Genomic DNA, 16,049 nt, shown 5'->3' on the forward strand with positions numbered 1-16,049 from the left:
ATTAAATTGTCTAGTTATCTTCATTAAAGGTAAATTAAATTTTACTGTTCTTTTGATTTTATATTACATGTTTATTTATTAAATGATTGTTTAATTGTTATTTTTAAATTGATTTTTATAGTTTATTAAAATGTTAAAATTTACATAACCTGTTTGTTGAAAATCGATATATTACATTGTTTGTTTGTTTATTTTAATTTTCAGATGACTCGTGATTATTAGATGTACAAAGCTTCATGTTTTTCTGAACTTTATATAGAGGGTGTTCGAACTTTTATTAGGGTTGCCAAAGCAAATCGCGTGAATAATGGAAATGAATCGATTTCTTGTCCTTGTAACCTTTGTAAAAACTTTAAAACGTTTAATTTTATTGGAGAAATAGAGTATCATTGTTGCAAAATGGTTTTGTGCCTAATTACACTTGTTGGTCAGGACATGGAGAAACACTTGTTGATTGTGGCACATCGTCGAGCAATATAAATATTCACAATAGTACATACAACAATGATTCATATGTTGATGAAGATGATCATCATTCAAATGACCCAAATGACAATTTCAATGAAATGTTTGATGACATGGAGACTAACATGGATGATGTTGAACAAGAAAAGTTACAACGCGTATTTGAAGAAGCGGAAACACCGTTATATAGCGGTTCCAAATTTATGAAACTCGATGTGGTATGTAGGTTGATTAACTTAAAGTCGAAAAACGGATGGACTGATAAAAGTTTCACAAGTCTATTAGAGGTTTTGCATGACATTCTTCGGAAGATAATGTATTACCCATTTCTACATATCAAGCAAAAAAGCTAATGTGTCCGATGGGATTGGAAGTTGAAAGAATACATGCATGTCCAAATAATTGTATGTTGTACAAAAAGGAGTTCGAGAATAAACATAATTGTGTTTTTTGCGGTGCATCGAGGTATAAACGGAAAAAAGATTCGGATGAAGTAGATGATGATGTGACGAAAAATGGACCACCGGCTAAAATATTATGGTATCTCCCTATTATACCAAGACTAAAAAGGTTATTTTCAAACGAAAAAGAAGCAAAGTTACTTTGTTGGCATTCGGAAGAACGTGTAACTGACGGAAAACTAAGACATGTTGCAGATTCACCTCAGTGGAGAAATATTGATAAGAAGTATCCTGAATTTGGAAAAGAGATGAGAAACATACGGTTTAGGCTGAGTTTAGACGGGATCAATCCTTTTGGGAACATTAGCAGTCGTCATAGTACGTGGCCGGTTCTTTTATGCATTTACAATCTTCCACCATGGTTATGCATGAAACGAAAATACATTATGATGTCGTTGTTGATTCAGGGGCCGAGACAACCTGGTAACGATATTGATGTGTATTTGTCTCCTTTGATTGATGACTTAAAAACTCTTTGGAGTTCGGGTGTAGATGTGTATGATGCTTATAAGAAACAACACTTTCAATTGCGGGCCATGATTTTTTGTACTATAAGTGATTTTCCAGCATACGGTAACTTGTCAGGATACAAAACAAAGGGTAAGAAAGCTTGTCCAATTTGTGAAGATCAAACAAGCTCAATATGGTTAACAAATTCCAAAAAAACTGTATACAACGGACATCGAAGATTTCTTCCTAAGGGTCACCGTTTTAGGAAGAAAACTATTGAGTTTGACGGAAGTATTGAGATTAGAACGATGAGGAAACAATTTGATGCATTTTCACGAGTTGCAAGTTTAAATGTTGTGTTGGGAAAAAGATTTCGTGTGGATAAAAATGCCCTTTGGAAAAAAAAGTCAATTTTTTTTTAATTGCCTTACTGGAGATATTTGGATGTTAGACATTGTCTAGATATTATGCATATAGAAAAAAAATGTATGTGAGAGCTTGATATGCTTATTATTAGAGATGAAGCATAAAATTAAAGAGGTTAATGCCCGAAAGGACATGGCCGAGATGGGGATACGTGAAGATCTTGCCCCCGAACAGAGTGCTAACGGTGTTTATCTCCCACCTGCTTGTTATGCTACATCAAAAGAAGAAAAAATAAAGTTTTGTCAATGTTTACATGATATTAAGGTCCCATCAACTTATTCTGCAAACATTAAAAGATTTGTGTCGATGAAAGACTGTAAATTGTTTGGAATGAAGTCTCATGATTGTCATGTTTTGATGACACATATGATTCCTATCGCAATTCGTGGAATTTTACAAGATGATGTCCGACATTCTATCACTAAGCTTTGTTTGTTTTTTAACAACATTCACTCAAAGGTTATTGACGTAGAAGATTTGGATCAATGGTAGAAAGACGTTTATGTTACACTTTGTGAACTAGAGATGCACTTTCCATCCTCATTTTTTGATATAATGGTTCACCTCATATCTCATATCGTACAAGAAATTAAGGCTTGTGGTCCTGTATTCTTACGATACATGTACCCTTTTGAAAGATACATAGGTATCCTAAAAGGTTACGTAAGAAACCGTAATCAGCCAGAGGGCAGTATTGTTGAAGGGTATACTTGTGAAGAGGTTATTGAGTTCTGCCAAGGTAATCCTATTAATAATATATTACAGTTATAACAATCTATAATATTTTATATATAATATTAATATTTTTTGTAGGCTATATGAAAGATGTCGAAAGTGTTGGTGTTCCAAAAACTTGTCATTCAGGTCGACTTGAAGGAAAGGGAGGAGTCGGTTGCAAAATAAACATGCCAACTTATGAAGAGTTACAAGTTGCACATTTAGTGGTCCTAAAACACATGAAATGTCTTACTCCTTACGTTGATGAACACATGGACATGTTAAAGTTGAAATACCCGGGTAAGGAAAAAATGTGGTACATAAACAATCATAACAAAGAGTTTTCGAGTTGGCTGGAAAAGAAGGTAGCAGAAACGGATGTTGATGAAACCGTGAAAAGGTTGGGACGTGGGCCAGATTGTAGAGTTAAATCTTATCAAGGGTACGCCATTAACGGTTATACATTTTACACCAAAGATCAAGATGAAAAAAGTACAATGCAGAATAGTGGAGTTACAATGATAGCATCAACAACCGAATTCGATAGACGGGATCATGATACTTTGATAAGAATAGCCAAAAAATTCTTATTACGGTGTTATACACAAAATTTGGGAGTTGAATTATTATGACTTCGTTATTCCTGTGTTCAAATGTAAATGGTTGAATAATCGTACAGGTGTTCAAGTTGATAAAGATGGTTTTACACTTGTTGACCTTTCAAGTAATGGCTATGTATCTGAGCCATTCGTTCTCGCAAAACATGTCACACATGTTTTCTATATCAAAGACCCAAGCAAGAAAAAAGAGCACATCGTCTTACAAGGCAAACGACGTATTATTAGTGTTGGTGATGTCGTTGACGAAGAAGAATACGACCACTTTGATGATCTACCACCATTTTCGGTTGGTATTGAACCCGGTAATTACGATAATATTGAATGCACAACATTTGTACGATCTAACATAGAAGGTACATATGTTGATTAAGTGCATGGATTGTTTTTTTTTTCTTTTTTGAATGTTGTTTTTACATGAATTTTGTATGAAATACTATCTATTGATAAATAATAACAATATTGCCCTTATCTTTTGATAATTATAATGTTTGTATAATTGTTATAAGAAATATCAAATAACATTTAAAAGTATCAGTTACTAATAGGTAATCTACTTTTTTGGTGAAAACCGCCCTAAAAAATAAACAAACCGCTTCAAAAAAAAGATATACTTCTAGTTTTTACGTGGAAACCGCCCTAAAAAATAAAAGTAACCGCCTCAAAAGACAAAGACAACATCAAAACATAAAAAACCGCCTCAAAAAATACGCATAAAAGAAGCTAAAAATAGCATCAAAAAATCGATAAACGCATAAAAACATATTGAGTTTTGATTGAGTAGTATTTTAGAAAAGATAATTATGTATTGCTATTTTCTTTTTAGAAAAACTAAATTATTTAATTTAAAAAAACAGCGAGTAATATTTTTTTAATTTTTACATTCAATTAATATACAAACTATTGTTAAAATGAAAAAAATATATATATTATTGCTAAGTCCACGATGAGTCATGGGTTTGCGACCTGACTCGCCGAGTCCATGAACTGACTCGCCGAGTACACCTTGTGACATCTCTATTATGTCGATTACAGTCCATTCCAACACCTTCAATTCATAGATCTGGACTTCTAATGCCAGCTTTGCATGTAAAGTTGCTAACTTTAGGTGCATGCAAGGTGTTATGAGGCTAGAACACTCAATCCAACTCTGGATCTGTAACGACCCAATTTTTAAGTCCAAAATTTTTGTTTAATTAACTGACTCATAAAAATATTCTTAAGAAAATACTGTGAAATCACATCATCTCATAGACCGGATGTTGGGGGCTATTTCACCCCCTACTAGTACCACATAGCATGTAACACATAACCATATTCTATCTAGTATGACTGGGTATGACCACCCCCTTTTGGCCTCTCCTTCCTAAAAAACGATTTAGCTCACTTAGGGTTTCTCACATAAAAGATATATATATATATATATATATATATATATATATATATATATATATATATATATATATATATATATATATATATATATATAAGTTATGTTTTTTATATTATATGTACAAAAAAAGTTGTATGATTCGCAGGTTATGACAGAATGTGAATTGCTAGTGAATGTGGCTGATACTCAATTGATAGTAGCTAATGGTATTGCATGGCCAACATCTGAAACGGTCATACATTCACAACCAATAAGTACAGGTTGTGTGAAAGTACAGGTTGATGAAATCGTCAAAATATATGAGAACTTGCCTGTGCATGCCGTCACACAGACGGAAGAAGTTGAATATGTTAAACATCTTCTACATACCATCGTTCAGTGGCCGAGATATGCAATAAGGTATATTTATATTTAAATATAAATATATATTTTAATATATGTTTATTTAAATATTACAAAATATTGTAGCTTGTGAACAAGACACCTAGCAAATCAAATAGTGGCACGGGAATGGGGTCGAATCGCGCCTCACCACACATACATGTTGATGACATCATGACGACTTCAGTTTATCGTCCACAAGTATTCAACCAGTTCACTCTTATTTTTTGTTAATTAATATTATTTTGATAATATTATAACAATTTTTAATTTTTTTGTTATTTTAGTTTGAGGAAAACCACATTGCTTATCAACATGAAATTAATGAACATTTTCAAGGTGGTTTAGTTGATATGGTTAGTCTTAAAAAACTTGTTTTATGCTCATTTTTAGACATATTATGTTTTTTTAGATGTTTTATGTTTGTATATAATCCTATCTAATTACTAATATTTTGTGTTTGTCTGTAGATGTTATCTATGAATCCACCACAAGTTCATTTAAATGCACCCGAACCCAGAGCCAGACCCGAACCCGAATCCGAATTTGAATCCGAAATCGAATCTGAATCCGAATCCGAATCCGAAACCGAACCCGAACCTGAATTCGTTACACATGATGAACCTGAGTTGTTTACATCCTTGAGCAAATTACAAGAACAAAGACCTCAAATTCAATCTGTTGGTTTTCAAGTAGTAGAGTTTTTTGGGAATGCAAATGTTGTTAATATTTTTTCACCCAAAGGGATGTATCGCCGTAGGGTTCAAATTACCATCCAATATATCGAGGTATTACAACTATTTTTAAGAGATTGGCTTGATCAAAGCGTTATTCATTGGTTTGCAATGTAAGTTATTATTATATTTTTTAATATGGTATTATAACTTTTTAGATATAATTAATTTTTACTAACATTGTGTAATATATATAGGCTTCTTTTTAGGTCGCCCAATTCTGAATGTGCTTTTTTTGATCCGCTTTGCATTGCACGCTTAGATACTAAAACAGACCTGTCGCCCGTCACTAAACATATCGAAGAAGTATTTTCGTATCATAAAGGCAAACGATATTTTCTTGCTCCATATTTACAGGGGTGATTTTTTTTCCTTCCATAATACGTTCACATACATATACACACTACACTTATATAAATACACAGTACACATATATGCTTACTTGTTAAATAATTCTTATTTTTGCAGTATGCATTGGTTGCTTTTTATCCTATGTTCTGAAAGCAAATGTGGTTATATTCTTGATTCTTTATGTGAAAAGAACCAAGAAAAGAAAAAAGACGCTTACCACTTTCCTTCTTTCATTGATAATGTTTTCTTGGGACGAGTTAATAAGTGAGAAACAGTAAAGATATGTTTTCTATTAATTTTTATCAATGTATTTCAAGTGGTTTGAAATAGTTATTGTGAATTAAATACAGTGCTACAAACAAAAAAGTGGATGAGAATGTGGATTTATAGTAATAAAACATATGAAGGAGTTTGTTGAGACCATTCAACATGATTTTGAAAATAAAGTAAGTATTTTGTATAGATTTAAAATATCAATATTTTGTGTGTGTGTGTGTGTCTATATATATATATATATATATATATATATATATATATATATATATATATATATATATATATATATATATATATATATATATATATATATATATATATATATTATTTAATAAGACGGTTTCTTATTTTTTGGCTCCATTATTTAATAGTGCGGTTTCCGATTTCTGGTGCGATTATTTAATAAGGCGGTTGTTTATTTTTTGGTGCTAATATTTAATAGAGCGGTTCCTTATTTATTGGTGCGATTACTTAATAGGGCGGTTTTTGATTTTTTAGTGCTAATATTTAATAGAGCGGTTGCTAATTTTTTAATGCAGTTTGTTATTTTAATTTTGATATCTTATAAGGCGGTTTCTAGTGTTTTTTAATGAGGTTTTTAACCCGCATCATCAAATATACTATTTTTTAGTGCCATATTTTTTGGTGCGGTCAGAAAACCGCATCAACAAACTATATTAACCGCATCATCGAATCTCTTCTGTACTAGTGTGTCGTGTTACGGGTTGGGTCGAAGATTTTCATCCTTACATAAAGATGGTAGTTAAAAAGTATTTACTAAACTGAGTTACTTTTATATTTATTTAACTCAACATAGTTGTTAATTATTTATATAAAAATCTTTTTTGGTTAATTCTTTTATGTTTTTTAAAATTTTCAAAACAACTTATTATTAAAGGACATTTCGCTGGAGATGCCATGACAAACTGTCAAACTCCATCCAATACCCATTGTTCATCCAATACCCATTGTTCATCGTCACTGGATACTTTCTTCATCTGTCTCATTTTGGCCTCATCGTTCAAAGCCCTGTCAAAAACACTTTCCGTTTCCATGGTATAAAGTAAGGAAAACATATGCCGTTTTGGATTTCCATGATACAGGGAAAAAGAAGACGTCGATTCCATTCACTTCTTTTTCCATTTCCATTTCCGACTCGAACTATTACACAAAAGAGAGCCTATAAGGTCACATGAAAACGAATGGCAACCTGGTTATTTTTTATTTTTTATTTTTTTTTCTTTTTTCTTTTTGCTCAGATGGAGAAGAATCGAAGAGAAGAGAGACCGGGGAAGAAAAGACGTAATTGGTGTTTGGTGGGACCACTTCTTCTCCACCAAAAAACCAAGCGGCCACAAAAAATATACCGATCTACTGATCTATAGCTGTGTACTCCATCCGCAGTCACTCATTATGATGAAGCAATATATTACAGACTTACTGTGTGACGTCTTTAATACAAATTAACAAATAACAGACCTTGTTGACAGAAACCAGCGAAGTAAATTTGGATAAGAAGTTGAAAAGAGGAAGGAGGAGATGATCAAATTAAGCACACCTCAATGAATTTCTCCGACGCTCCTACGAGAATCTTAGTGGGAACTCCAAAATGATTGTGTTTTTCCTTGTTACCTACAACTCATGACAAAACCGTCGGCCGGTTGCACCACCGATCATGGATAATAATGTTGGATTGTTGTGCTGATTGCTACTCCAACTAGAGATCATAACTTTGGCGAATCAATAAACTTTTAGCTAATTTCTAGTTTGTCCTTGCAAAATTCATCACCACTGTTGAAGAAGATGATGAATTTGGATGTTGGAATTCATCTGTTCGAAAAACTTAGAGTGATTCAAGAGTTTATGATAGTTTAAGATTTACCTCGATGCTTCCGACAAGAGCTTTCCTGAAAAAGTAATGGGATGTTGATGTTGGAGAGGTAGGTTGGCAGGTCATGATGGTCTTGGTTGCATGCATATATACCACAAATTCCATGCATGGAGAAGAGGAAACGAGGGAGGGCGGTGTTCCAGAAGGCGGGAAACGACGAAGATTTGATGGAAGTTATTATCTTATTTGGTAAATTAATTAAGGTCCACAGGAAAAATCGGTTTTGCTATCTTTTAGTAAATACTTTTAAAAATACAATAGAATGGTAATTATTTTTTTAAAACACTATCCTATTGCACAAAACTCCAAATTTCATAGCAAATTGTTTATTTATATAATGTAAACTAGTTGTGAAACCCGTATATTATACGGGTTGATAAAAACAAAATGTTAAATAGAAACGATTAAATGAGAAATTTATTTGAATTTGAAATTTGAAATGAATAAAAATTATGAGAAAAAAAACATGCAAAAAATAAAATAAATTAAAATTATTGTTTAGTTATCAGACCCGTATACTAAACAGGTTAATTATAACAAAATGTTAAATACAAAGGTTTAAATTGTAAATTTATTTGAAATTGAAATTGAAATTTAAAATTTAAAATTTGAAATTAATATCATTATGGTAGGTTTAATTTATGGAAACTAATTAATAATATATTAGAAATGCAAAATGAAATAAATGACAAGTGGAAATAAATATATCTCTAAATTATGATAAAATGACATGTGGCAAATTGAATGAGAGAAGGACATGTGGTAAAATCATTCTTATTTATTAGGGTAGATAAATAGTTATTTTTTTTCTTTTCAAAATAACTTATAACCTAACGGTATCACAAGTTTGATAAGTTTGATGGAAATATGTTTCTTAATTAAAGGCTGATGTTAAGCCAAGTAGCATTACTTATTAGATGAAGAATACGTACACATGTGTACCTACCACTACTAAAAACATGAAGAAAACTCATACATTGATCCCAACACAAAACTTGATAGTTGATTCTTATATTGTTTTACTCGGACAACATAATATTTGTATAATATTAATATAAACTAATAATATAACAATCGATTTGATTTAAAACATTTTATTTATATTAAAATATATTAAACTTTTATATGATAATTTGGATCGTTTGTTTAATCTTTTAAAATATCTTTTAGCTTTTAGGAAAAGATAAAAAAACAAAAAATATTTGGTAATCTTGTAAAAACTACTTTTTTATATAAACAAAATGAACTTTTTGAAAAAGTCATAGAAATTTTTTCACAACTTTTCTAAAAAGGATTTTTGCCCTTTCAAAAGCTTAGCCAAATACCCCTTAATGTATATCGATTCTTTATTTTCTAACCCCTATAAATACCAACACAAACGTCAATAAAATACTCATATGAAATGTTTAAACTCATCTTATCTTAACAAGAGCATAAGTGGTAAGATGAAAAAAGTGATATTAAAATTAGAAAAAATAATGTAGTGAAACCTTTGCTAAAAATTTCACACAATTGGTTATGATAAATTGTTTTTACAAAACAAACTCTTATAACATAACATCCTCTAAATTGTATTGGTCTTCACAGTACAGATTATGATTTTCGCAGTCAACATGACAAGATAATAAATATTTCTTTAAAAAAAAATTACAGTTCCACATAATTTTTTGTAGTCATCTGCAAATTTCACAGTCAACGATACAAAAACCATATTTTTGTTAATTTTTTTTATTTTTTGCAAGCCAACAATATTTTTGAAGATGATGGCATGCAAAATTTATAGCTATTTTGGTATTTTACCTATTTTTGTAAGTATTTATAATAAAATATTAAACGAAGAAAAACTATTATGCTCTAATGACTATACTTAAAAGTGTTTTATAATGAACACACAAAAATGAAAATATTAATGATTTTTCATTATTAACCAACAATAACATCAGTTTGAGTATTATTTTAAAATTTTAATTTATAAATAAACTCAGAAAAATATATATCAATCACCATTCCATCTTGGAATTAATGTAATAATGTCTACGAAATTGCCAGTTTGAAGTATTCTATCGATTTGAGACCCCACGCGATTACGCCTTCTTCTTTCATTGGTTTCTTCTTCCACTTGTTCTTATACGATGATCGAAACCCGAAAGGAAACTTCATAGAATCAACTACGAAAACCCTAAACTATTGACGTTTATCGACTTAATATCTTCATATATTCACCTTTTAATCACCTCCAATCGTTCACATGTAAACACAGTTCAACCAAAAAAAAAAAAGATGAATCCAAATCATGTTATCACAATAGACCAAGAGGTGAAGTTCATGAACACCCAAATGAAAAAACCACCAAAATTACTACACAAATCAGCTGGATATGACTATTGTTGCATATTCCGAGTCCCCCAGAGTCTTTTCGAGATCAACAGGGAAGCATATCAACCTCAAATCGTCTCAATCGGCCCATACCACCATGGAAACAAGCATCTTGAGATGATCGAAGAACATAAATGGAGGTACCTGGATGATTTGATCCAAAGAACAGGTAACTCAATTGGATATTTCATGAAAATGATAGTGTCAATGCAGGATGAAATTCGACAAAGCTACTCAGAATCTATTGATCACTTTTCCGCCAATGATCTTGCTAAAATGATGGTGCTTGATGGGTTTTTCTTGATTGAATTGTTCAGAAAAGTTGGAAAGTTGGTTGAGACTAAAGATGATCCAATTTTCAGAATGGTTTGGGTGTCTCCATTTTTGATGAGAGATCTTTTGAAAATTGAGAACCAAATCCCATTTTTTGTTCTCCAAATGTTGTTTGATGAATCTAAAGATGGGTCTAAACCCGATGATCGCACACTTTCAACTTTAATCCTTGAGTTTTTCAATTACACAGTTGATAGGAAAAAAGAGATACTAAATGAACACAAGAATACCAAAGGGAAACATTTACTAGATTTTTTCCGAAAAAGTTTCATAAACCCTAAAGAACAAAACCCAGTTCCCACCTTTGACATATCCAAAAACTCTTACCTTAAACTTATCCCCCCAGCGAACAAACTCAAGATCGTTGGAGTTACGTTTAAGGCAAGTCATGAACCCGATAGCTTCTTGGACATTGAGTTCCGAAATGGTGTTCTTTCGATTCCTCAAATAAACATGGACGATTTTTACAGTTCGTTCTTTTTGAACTGTATTGCTTTCGAGCTGTGTTATTTTCATTGCTCCAAACATATTACAACTTACGTTGTGTTCATGGGATGTCTAATGAACACTTCAACTGACGTGGGTGTGCTTTCGGAAGACAAAATTATTGAGAATTATTTTGGAACGGATAAAGAGCTAGCGAAATTTTTCAAAAGTGTTGGAAAAGATGTAGCTTTTAATATAAAAGATAATTACTTGACAGGTTTGTTTGTGGAAGTAAATGAGTATTGCGAGAATGGGTGGCATGTGCATTTGGCTGGGTTTAAGCATACGTATTTTGAGAGCCCATGGGCTGCAGTTTCAGCTTTCGCGGCCTTTTTGTTGCTTTGTTTTGCGGGTTTGCAAACATTTTATACTGTCTATCAGTATTATAAAGCTAAGAAAGAGTAGAGACGGGTGGATAATGTTGTAGTTTTAATATTGAACTTATATTTGTAATAAATTCATCGTATATGTGTTGGTTTCAAATATTTTCTATAGGTTGTAAGTTTCAAAGGCACGTTTGTATATGGCATTCTTGCTACTTTTAATGGTATTTACATGCTATATTTATGTGTATTTTTTTTTTGAACCGGCAGATATTATTAAAACCATGGCCTAAAGGAAAAAGACCGGCACAAAAGAAAAAAGAAAACAAAACTTACAAAATGTCAAAAGGGGAACAAACCCAACTTTCATCTACAATTTCCAAAATTTCTCATATGTTTCAACCAACTAAAAACCATAGAAATCACATTATCCACCAACTTTGAAGAGTTCACTTGGGTTCTGTTAAACCAAACGTCGTTCATTGCTTTCCACATACACTATAGAAACTCGTAGCAGATAGCAAGAAATATTTTTCTCTTTTTTGGACAGTTCCCCCATGAGGCAGCAAAATTAACAAAATCTGAAATCGAAAGGAACATTTTAATAGAAATGTCACACCAATTGAGAATCCAGCATAAGGAATCAAAAGCAATCGGACAATCCAAAAGAATATGATCCGCAGTGTCCACACCACTAAAGCACATTTGACAGGAAGTAGAAGACGTGATGATACCTCTCCTGGAAAGAGCCACTACAGTAGGAATACGCCCTATACAATCTCTCCAAACAAAACTAATGCACTTGATAGGAACTAAGTGAAGCCAAACCGTGGGGTTATTTATCAGGATAGTCAATTTACTTTTAGTGAGGGCCCTAAAATTGCATACACGGAAAGAGCCATCAACAGTTAACCTTGATCTCCAAGTGTCAGACCCATTGGATCTCATAACCATCCTTGTAACATCCAAAATAGATTTTAATTCCAGCAACTCCTCAGAATTGTTGGGTTTCCGCTTCCAAGCCCACGAGAAAACGCCATTCACCCATCTGTCACCTAAAAGGCAAGTTTTCCTCTTGTCTAACGCATATAAATATGGGAATTTCACTGCCAAAGTCCCGTTCTTTAGCTAATCATCTAGTCAAAACAAAATTTCTTTCTATCCCGCACCTGAAATTCAAAAATATTTGAAACATCAATATCAATATTGCTAAGTGTCGAGAAGACATTGACAATACTACTCCAAGTGCCCGAGAGAGATTTTTTAGCCCAAGAGTGAATAGGCTTCTTTTCACATCTATGAATACTACCAATCACTCGCTTCCAAAGAGAATCATTTTTAATTTTTGAAAACGAAGCTTGTAGGATGTATCACGTCGGTTGTGCGCTTATATATATATATATATATATATATATATATATATATATATATATATATATATATATATATATATATATATATATATATATATATATATATATATATATATATATATATATGATTTAGGGTTCGAATCCATCAGTCATTCACAATGTAAAATTTTCAGTTTCTTGGGCTCTTTGATTTAAGTTTTTTTAGATAATGTTTGTGTGGCCTGACAACATACATCAATAATGTTTTTAATAAGGATTTAATATATAAATAGATCTATTAGTTATATTCCCGTGCTTTGTAGCGGAGATTTTGTGTATGTAAAAGAAAAAAAAAAGATAATTAAAACGCATTCCTATTACTATTATTCCCTTGTTGGCTTTAAATTGTTATGAAAATGCTTCTAAAATATAGCAAATGTTACCCACATACAAAATATGCTTTCAAAATGTAATAAATTTTAGCCAAATTTTATGAAAATAAAAACTATGCTCTCAAAATGTACATTTGAATTTATAACTATACACACTTGAAAACAATTATATATTTGGAAAAAAGATTTAAAAATATATAAAAAAATAATTAGGTCAAATTTGTAAAATAAAAAAAAATACTTCTTATAAAAAGAAAGCTATAACAAAGTTAAGGATATTTTTTTTAAAAAAATTGAATAAAAAAGTCTTAGTAAAAGCTTAAAATTGGCCCAAAATGTAAATAATAAAATTTTGGGACCAAATTCATAACAAAAATTAAAAATATGGGTTAACACTGCAAAAGTGAAAAATGTTAGGGCCATAAAGGAAAATTAAGGGACCAAATTTATAATTATTATTAAAATTTTAGGTCAAAATTGTAAAATGAATGAATGAACGACCCTTAAGTAAAAATGAAGGTGTATGGAGTGTGTAATATTCATCAAATTGTGTTTCGGTATAGTTACGGATGAGCATATGGACGGGGGAACTGGCTGGAACCGGTCCCGGAACCGAAACCCGATGGAACCGGTTGGGCTGGAACCGATACTATAATTTCGTCAATTTTTTAAACCGGGAACTGGTCCAAAACTGGGAACCGGGCTGGATAACTCACTCGAATTTTGAAAGTTGCATATAAAAACGCTTGATTTGGTTAAAATTGAAAGAGTTACAAGCCCCGCAAGGAAGGGTGTCAAATCAGATTTTTTTTTTATGTTTCAATAATTAAATATAATCTGACTTGGTGTTCAAATGTACATAACTCATTCAATTTAACTTGTTTTCACCTAAATATTTTTCGTGCATGTAGATTAGGATTTGTAGTTAAGTTTAGACTATAAAAAGCTTGATTTGGTTAAAAATTAAATTAGTTACAAGCCCCGCAAGGTGTCAAATCAGAATTTTTTTTATGTTTCAGCAATTAAATGTAATTCGACTTTGTTGTTCAAATGTGCATAACTCACTCAATTTAACATTTTTTGACGTGAATCGTTTTTCTACATGTAGATTAGGATTTGTAGTTAAATTTAGACTATGAAAACTCTTGATTTGGTTAAAAAATGAATGAGTTACAAGCTCCACAAGGAATGGTGTCAAATTAGAATTTTTTTTTTTATGTTTCAGCAATTAAATGTAATTCGAATTTGTTGTTCAAATATGCATAACTCACTCAATTTAAGTTGTTTTCACTTGAATCGTTATCCTACATGTAGATTAGGATTTGTAGTTAAGTTTAAACTATAAAAACACTTGATTTGGTTAAAAATTGAATGAGTTACAAGCCCCGCAAGGAAGAGTGTCAAATCAAAAAAATTTTATGTTACAGAAATTAAACGTAATATGACTTTCTTGTTCAAATGTACATAACTCACCCAATTTAAGTTTTTTTTGTCCTGAATCTTTTTCCATAGCTTAGGTTTTGTAGTTAAGTTTAGACTATAAAACGTTTGATTTAGTTAAAAACTGAATGAATTACAGGTCCCGCAAGAAAGCGTGTCAAATCAGATCGGTTCCAAAACCGAAAACTCGGCAAAAACCAGACCCGAAACCGGAACCGATAAAACCGTTGGGTGGGTTCAGTTCTTGATTTTGGCCGAAGCCGGTTCCCGGGTCATATCCGGATCGGGCCGGTTCCGGCCGGTTCAGTCCGTTTGCTCGTGCCTAGGTATAGTTATATATTTATATAGTGGTTAGAATGTGTGTGTTTTTTTTTTTCTATTTTATATGCATCAAACTTTTTTTTGAAAAAAAAAAATAATTTTAAAGAAAAATAGTTATTTCAAAGGAATAAAGGATAGTGTTTAAACACATTGAAGCCACATAAAAAGTTCCAAATTTCAAGTGAGAGGGAATTCGGAGATCAGATGGATGGATTACAGCAAATAGGGCTCCCGGTGCTCGGAATCGTAGCAGCTGCTGCCGTTACTTTCTATGTCGTCAGCTTCTCCGAGCTTCGAGAGGTAATCTCTCTCTCTCTCTCTCTCGATTGATACTTTATCCGTTTACAAAATCCAAATCAATTCATTTTCGCAATTTCGAATTTCAGAAATCGTTGAACAGAGATTGGGATGACGATGGATCTGAAAACAGAGGATTTAAAACGTCTTTGAGCTCTAGAGAAAGAAGAACCAGAAGAAAAGCACAGAAACAGAGTAATAAACCCTAGTTGTTTTCACTGCTTTAATTTCAATGCTAATTCCAAAAAGCTGCCATTGCTACTCCCATTGTTGTTCTGGAACGCATTTTTAGTGTTTATCTTGCTTCTATAAGATGAATTCTGACTGAAATTCGAAGCAAATATGTGCGATGTTGTTTAGAAAGATTACTAATTTCATGAACAGATTACCGAACAATTAGCTTGGACAACGATATCCTCACCCTAAATGCAAAATTTTCTTTAAAGAAATCGAATGCAAATCTTTTTCCACTGTATCATATAGTTTCTAATTTAAATAATACCTTAAATCTTATTATCCACTTAAAGTATAAATTTTTCACGTTAATACTAAAAATGGAAAATTAAT

General features: G+C 31.8%; 2 protein-coding genes across 2 annotated transcripts; both read left to right on the plus strand.

The window, feature by feature from the left end:
* Window positions 1–10,186: 10,186 nt before the first annotated feature.
* On the plus strand, window positions 10,187–11,930 carry LOC111896635 (UPF0481 protein At3g47200). Its single transcript, XM_023892609.3, has one exon. The coding sequence runs from the start codon at window positions 10,443–10,445 to the stop codon at window positions 11,760–11,762; it is 1,320 nt and encodes a 439-aa protein (XP_023748377.1). The 5' UTR covers window positions 10,187–10,442; the 3' UTR covers window positions 11,763–11,930.
* A 3,396-nt stretch (window positions 11,931–15,326) lies between these two features.
* On the plus strand, window positions 15,327–15,823 carry LOC111896633 (uncharacterized). Its single transcript, XM_023892608.3, has 2 exons — window positions 15,327–15,485; window positions 15,572–15,823. The coding sequence occupies exons 1-2, from the start codon at window positions 15,390–15,392 to the stop codon at window positions 15,689–15,691; spliced, it is 216 nt and encodes a 71-aa protein (XP_023748376.2). The 5' UTR covers window positions 15,327–15,389; the 3' UTR covers window positions 15,692–15,823.
* Window positions 15,824–16,049: the final 226 nt, after the last annotated feature.

The sequence above is a fragment of the Lactuca sativa genome, chromosome 6, assembly GCF_002870075.4.
Source record: "Lactuca sativa cultivar Salinas chromosome 6, Lsat_Salinas_v11, whole genome shotgun sequence".
NCBI classification, from domain to species: Eukaryota; Viridiplantae; Streptophyta; class Magnoliopsida; order Asterales; family Asteraceae; genus Lactuca; species Lactuca sativa.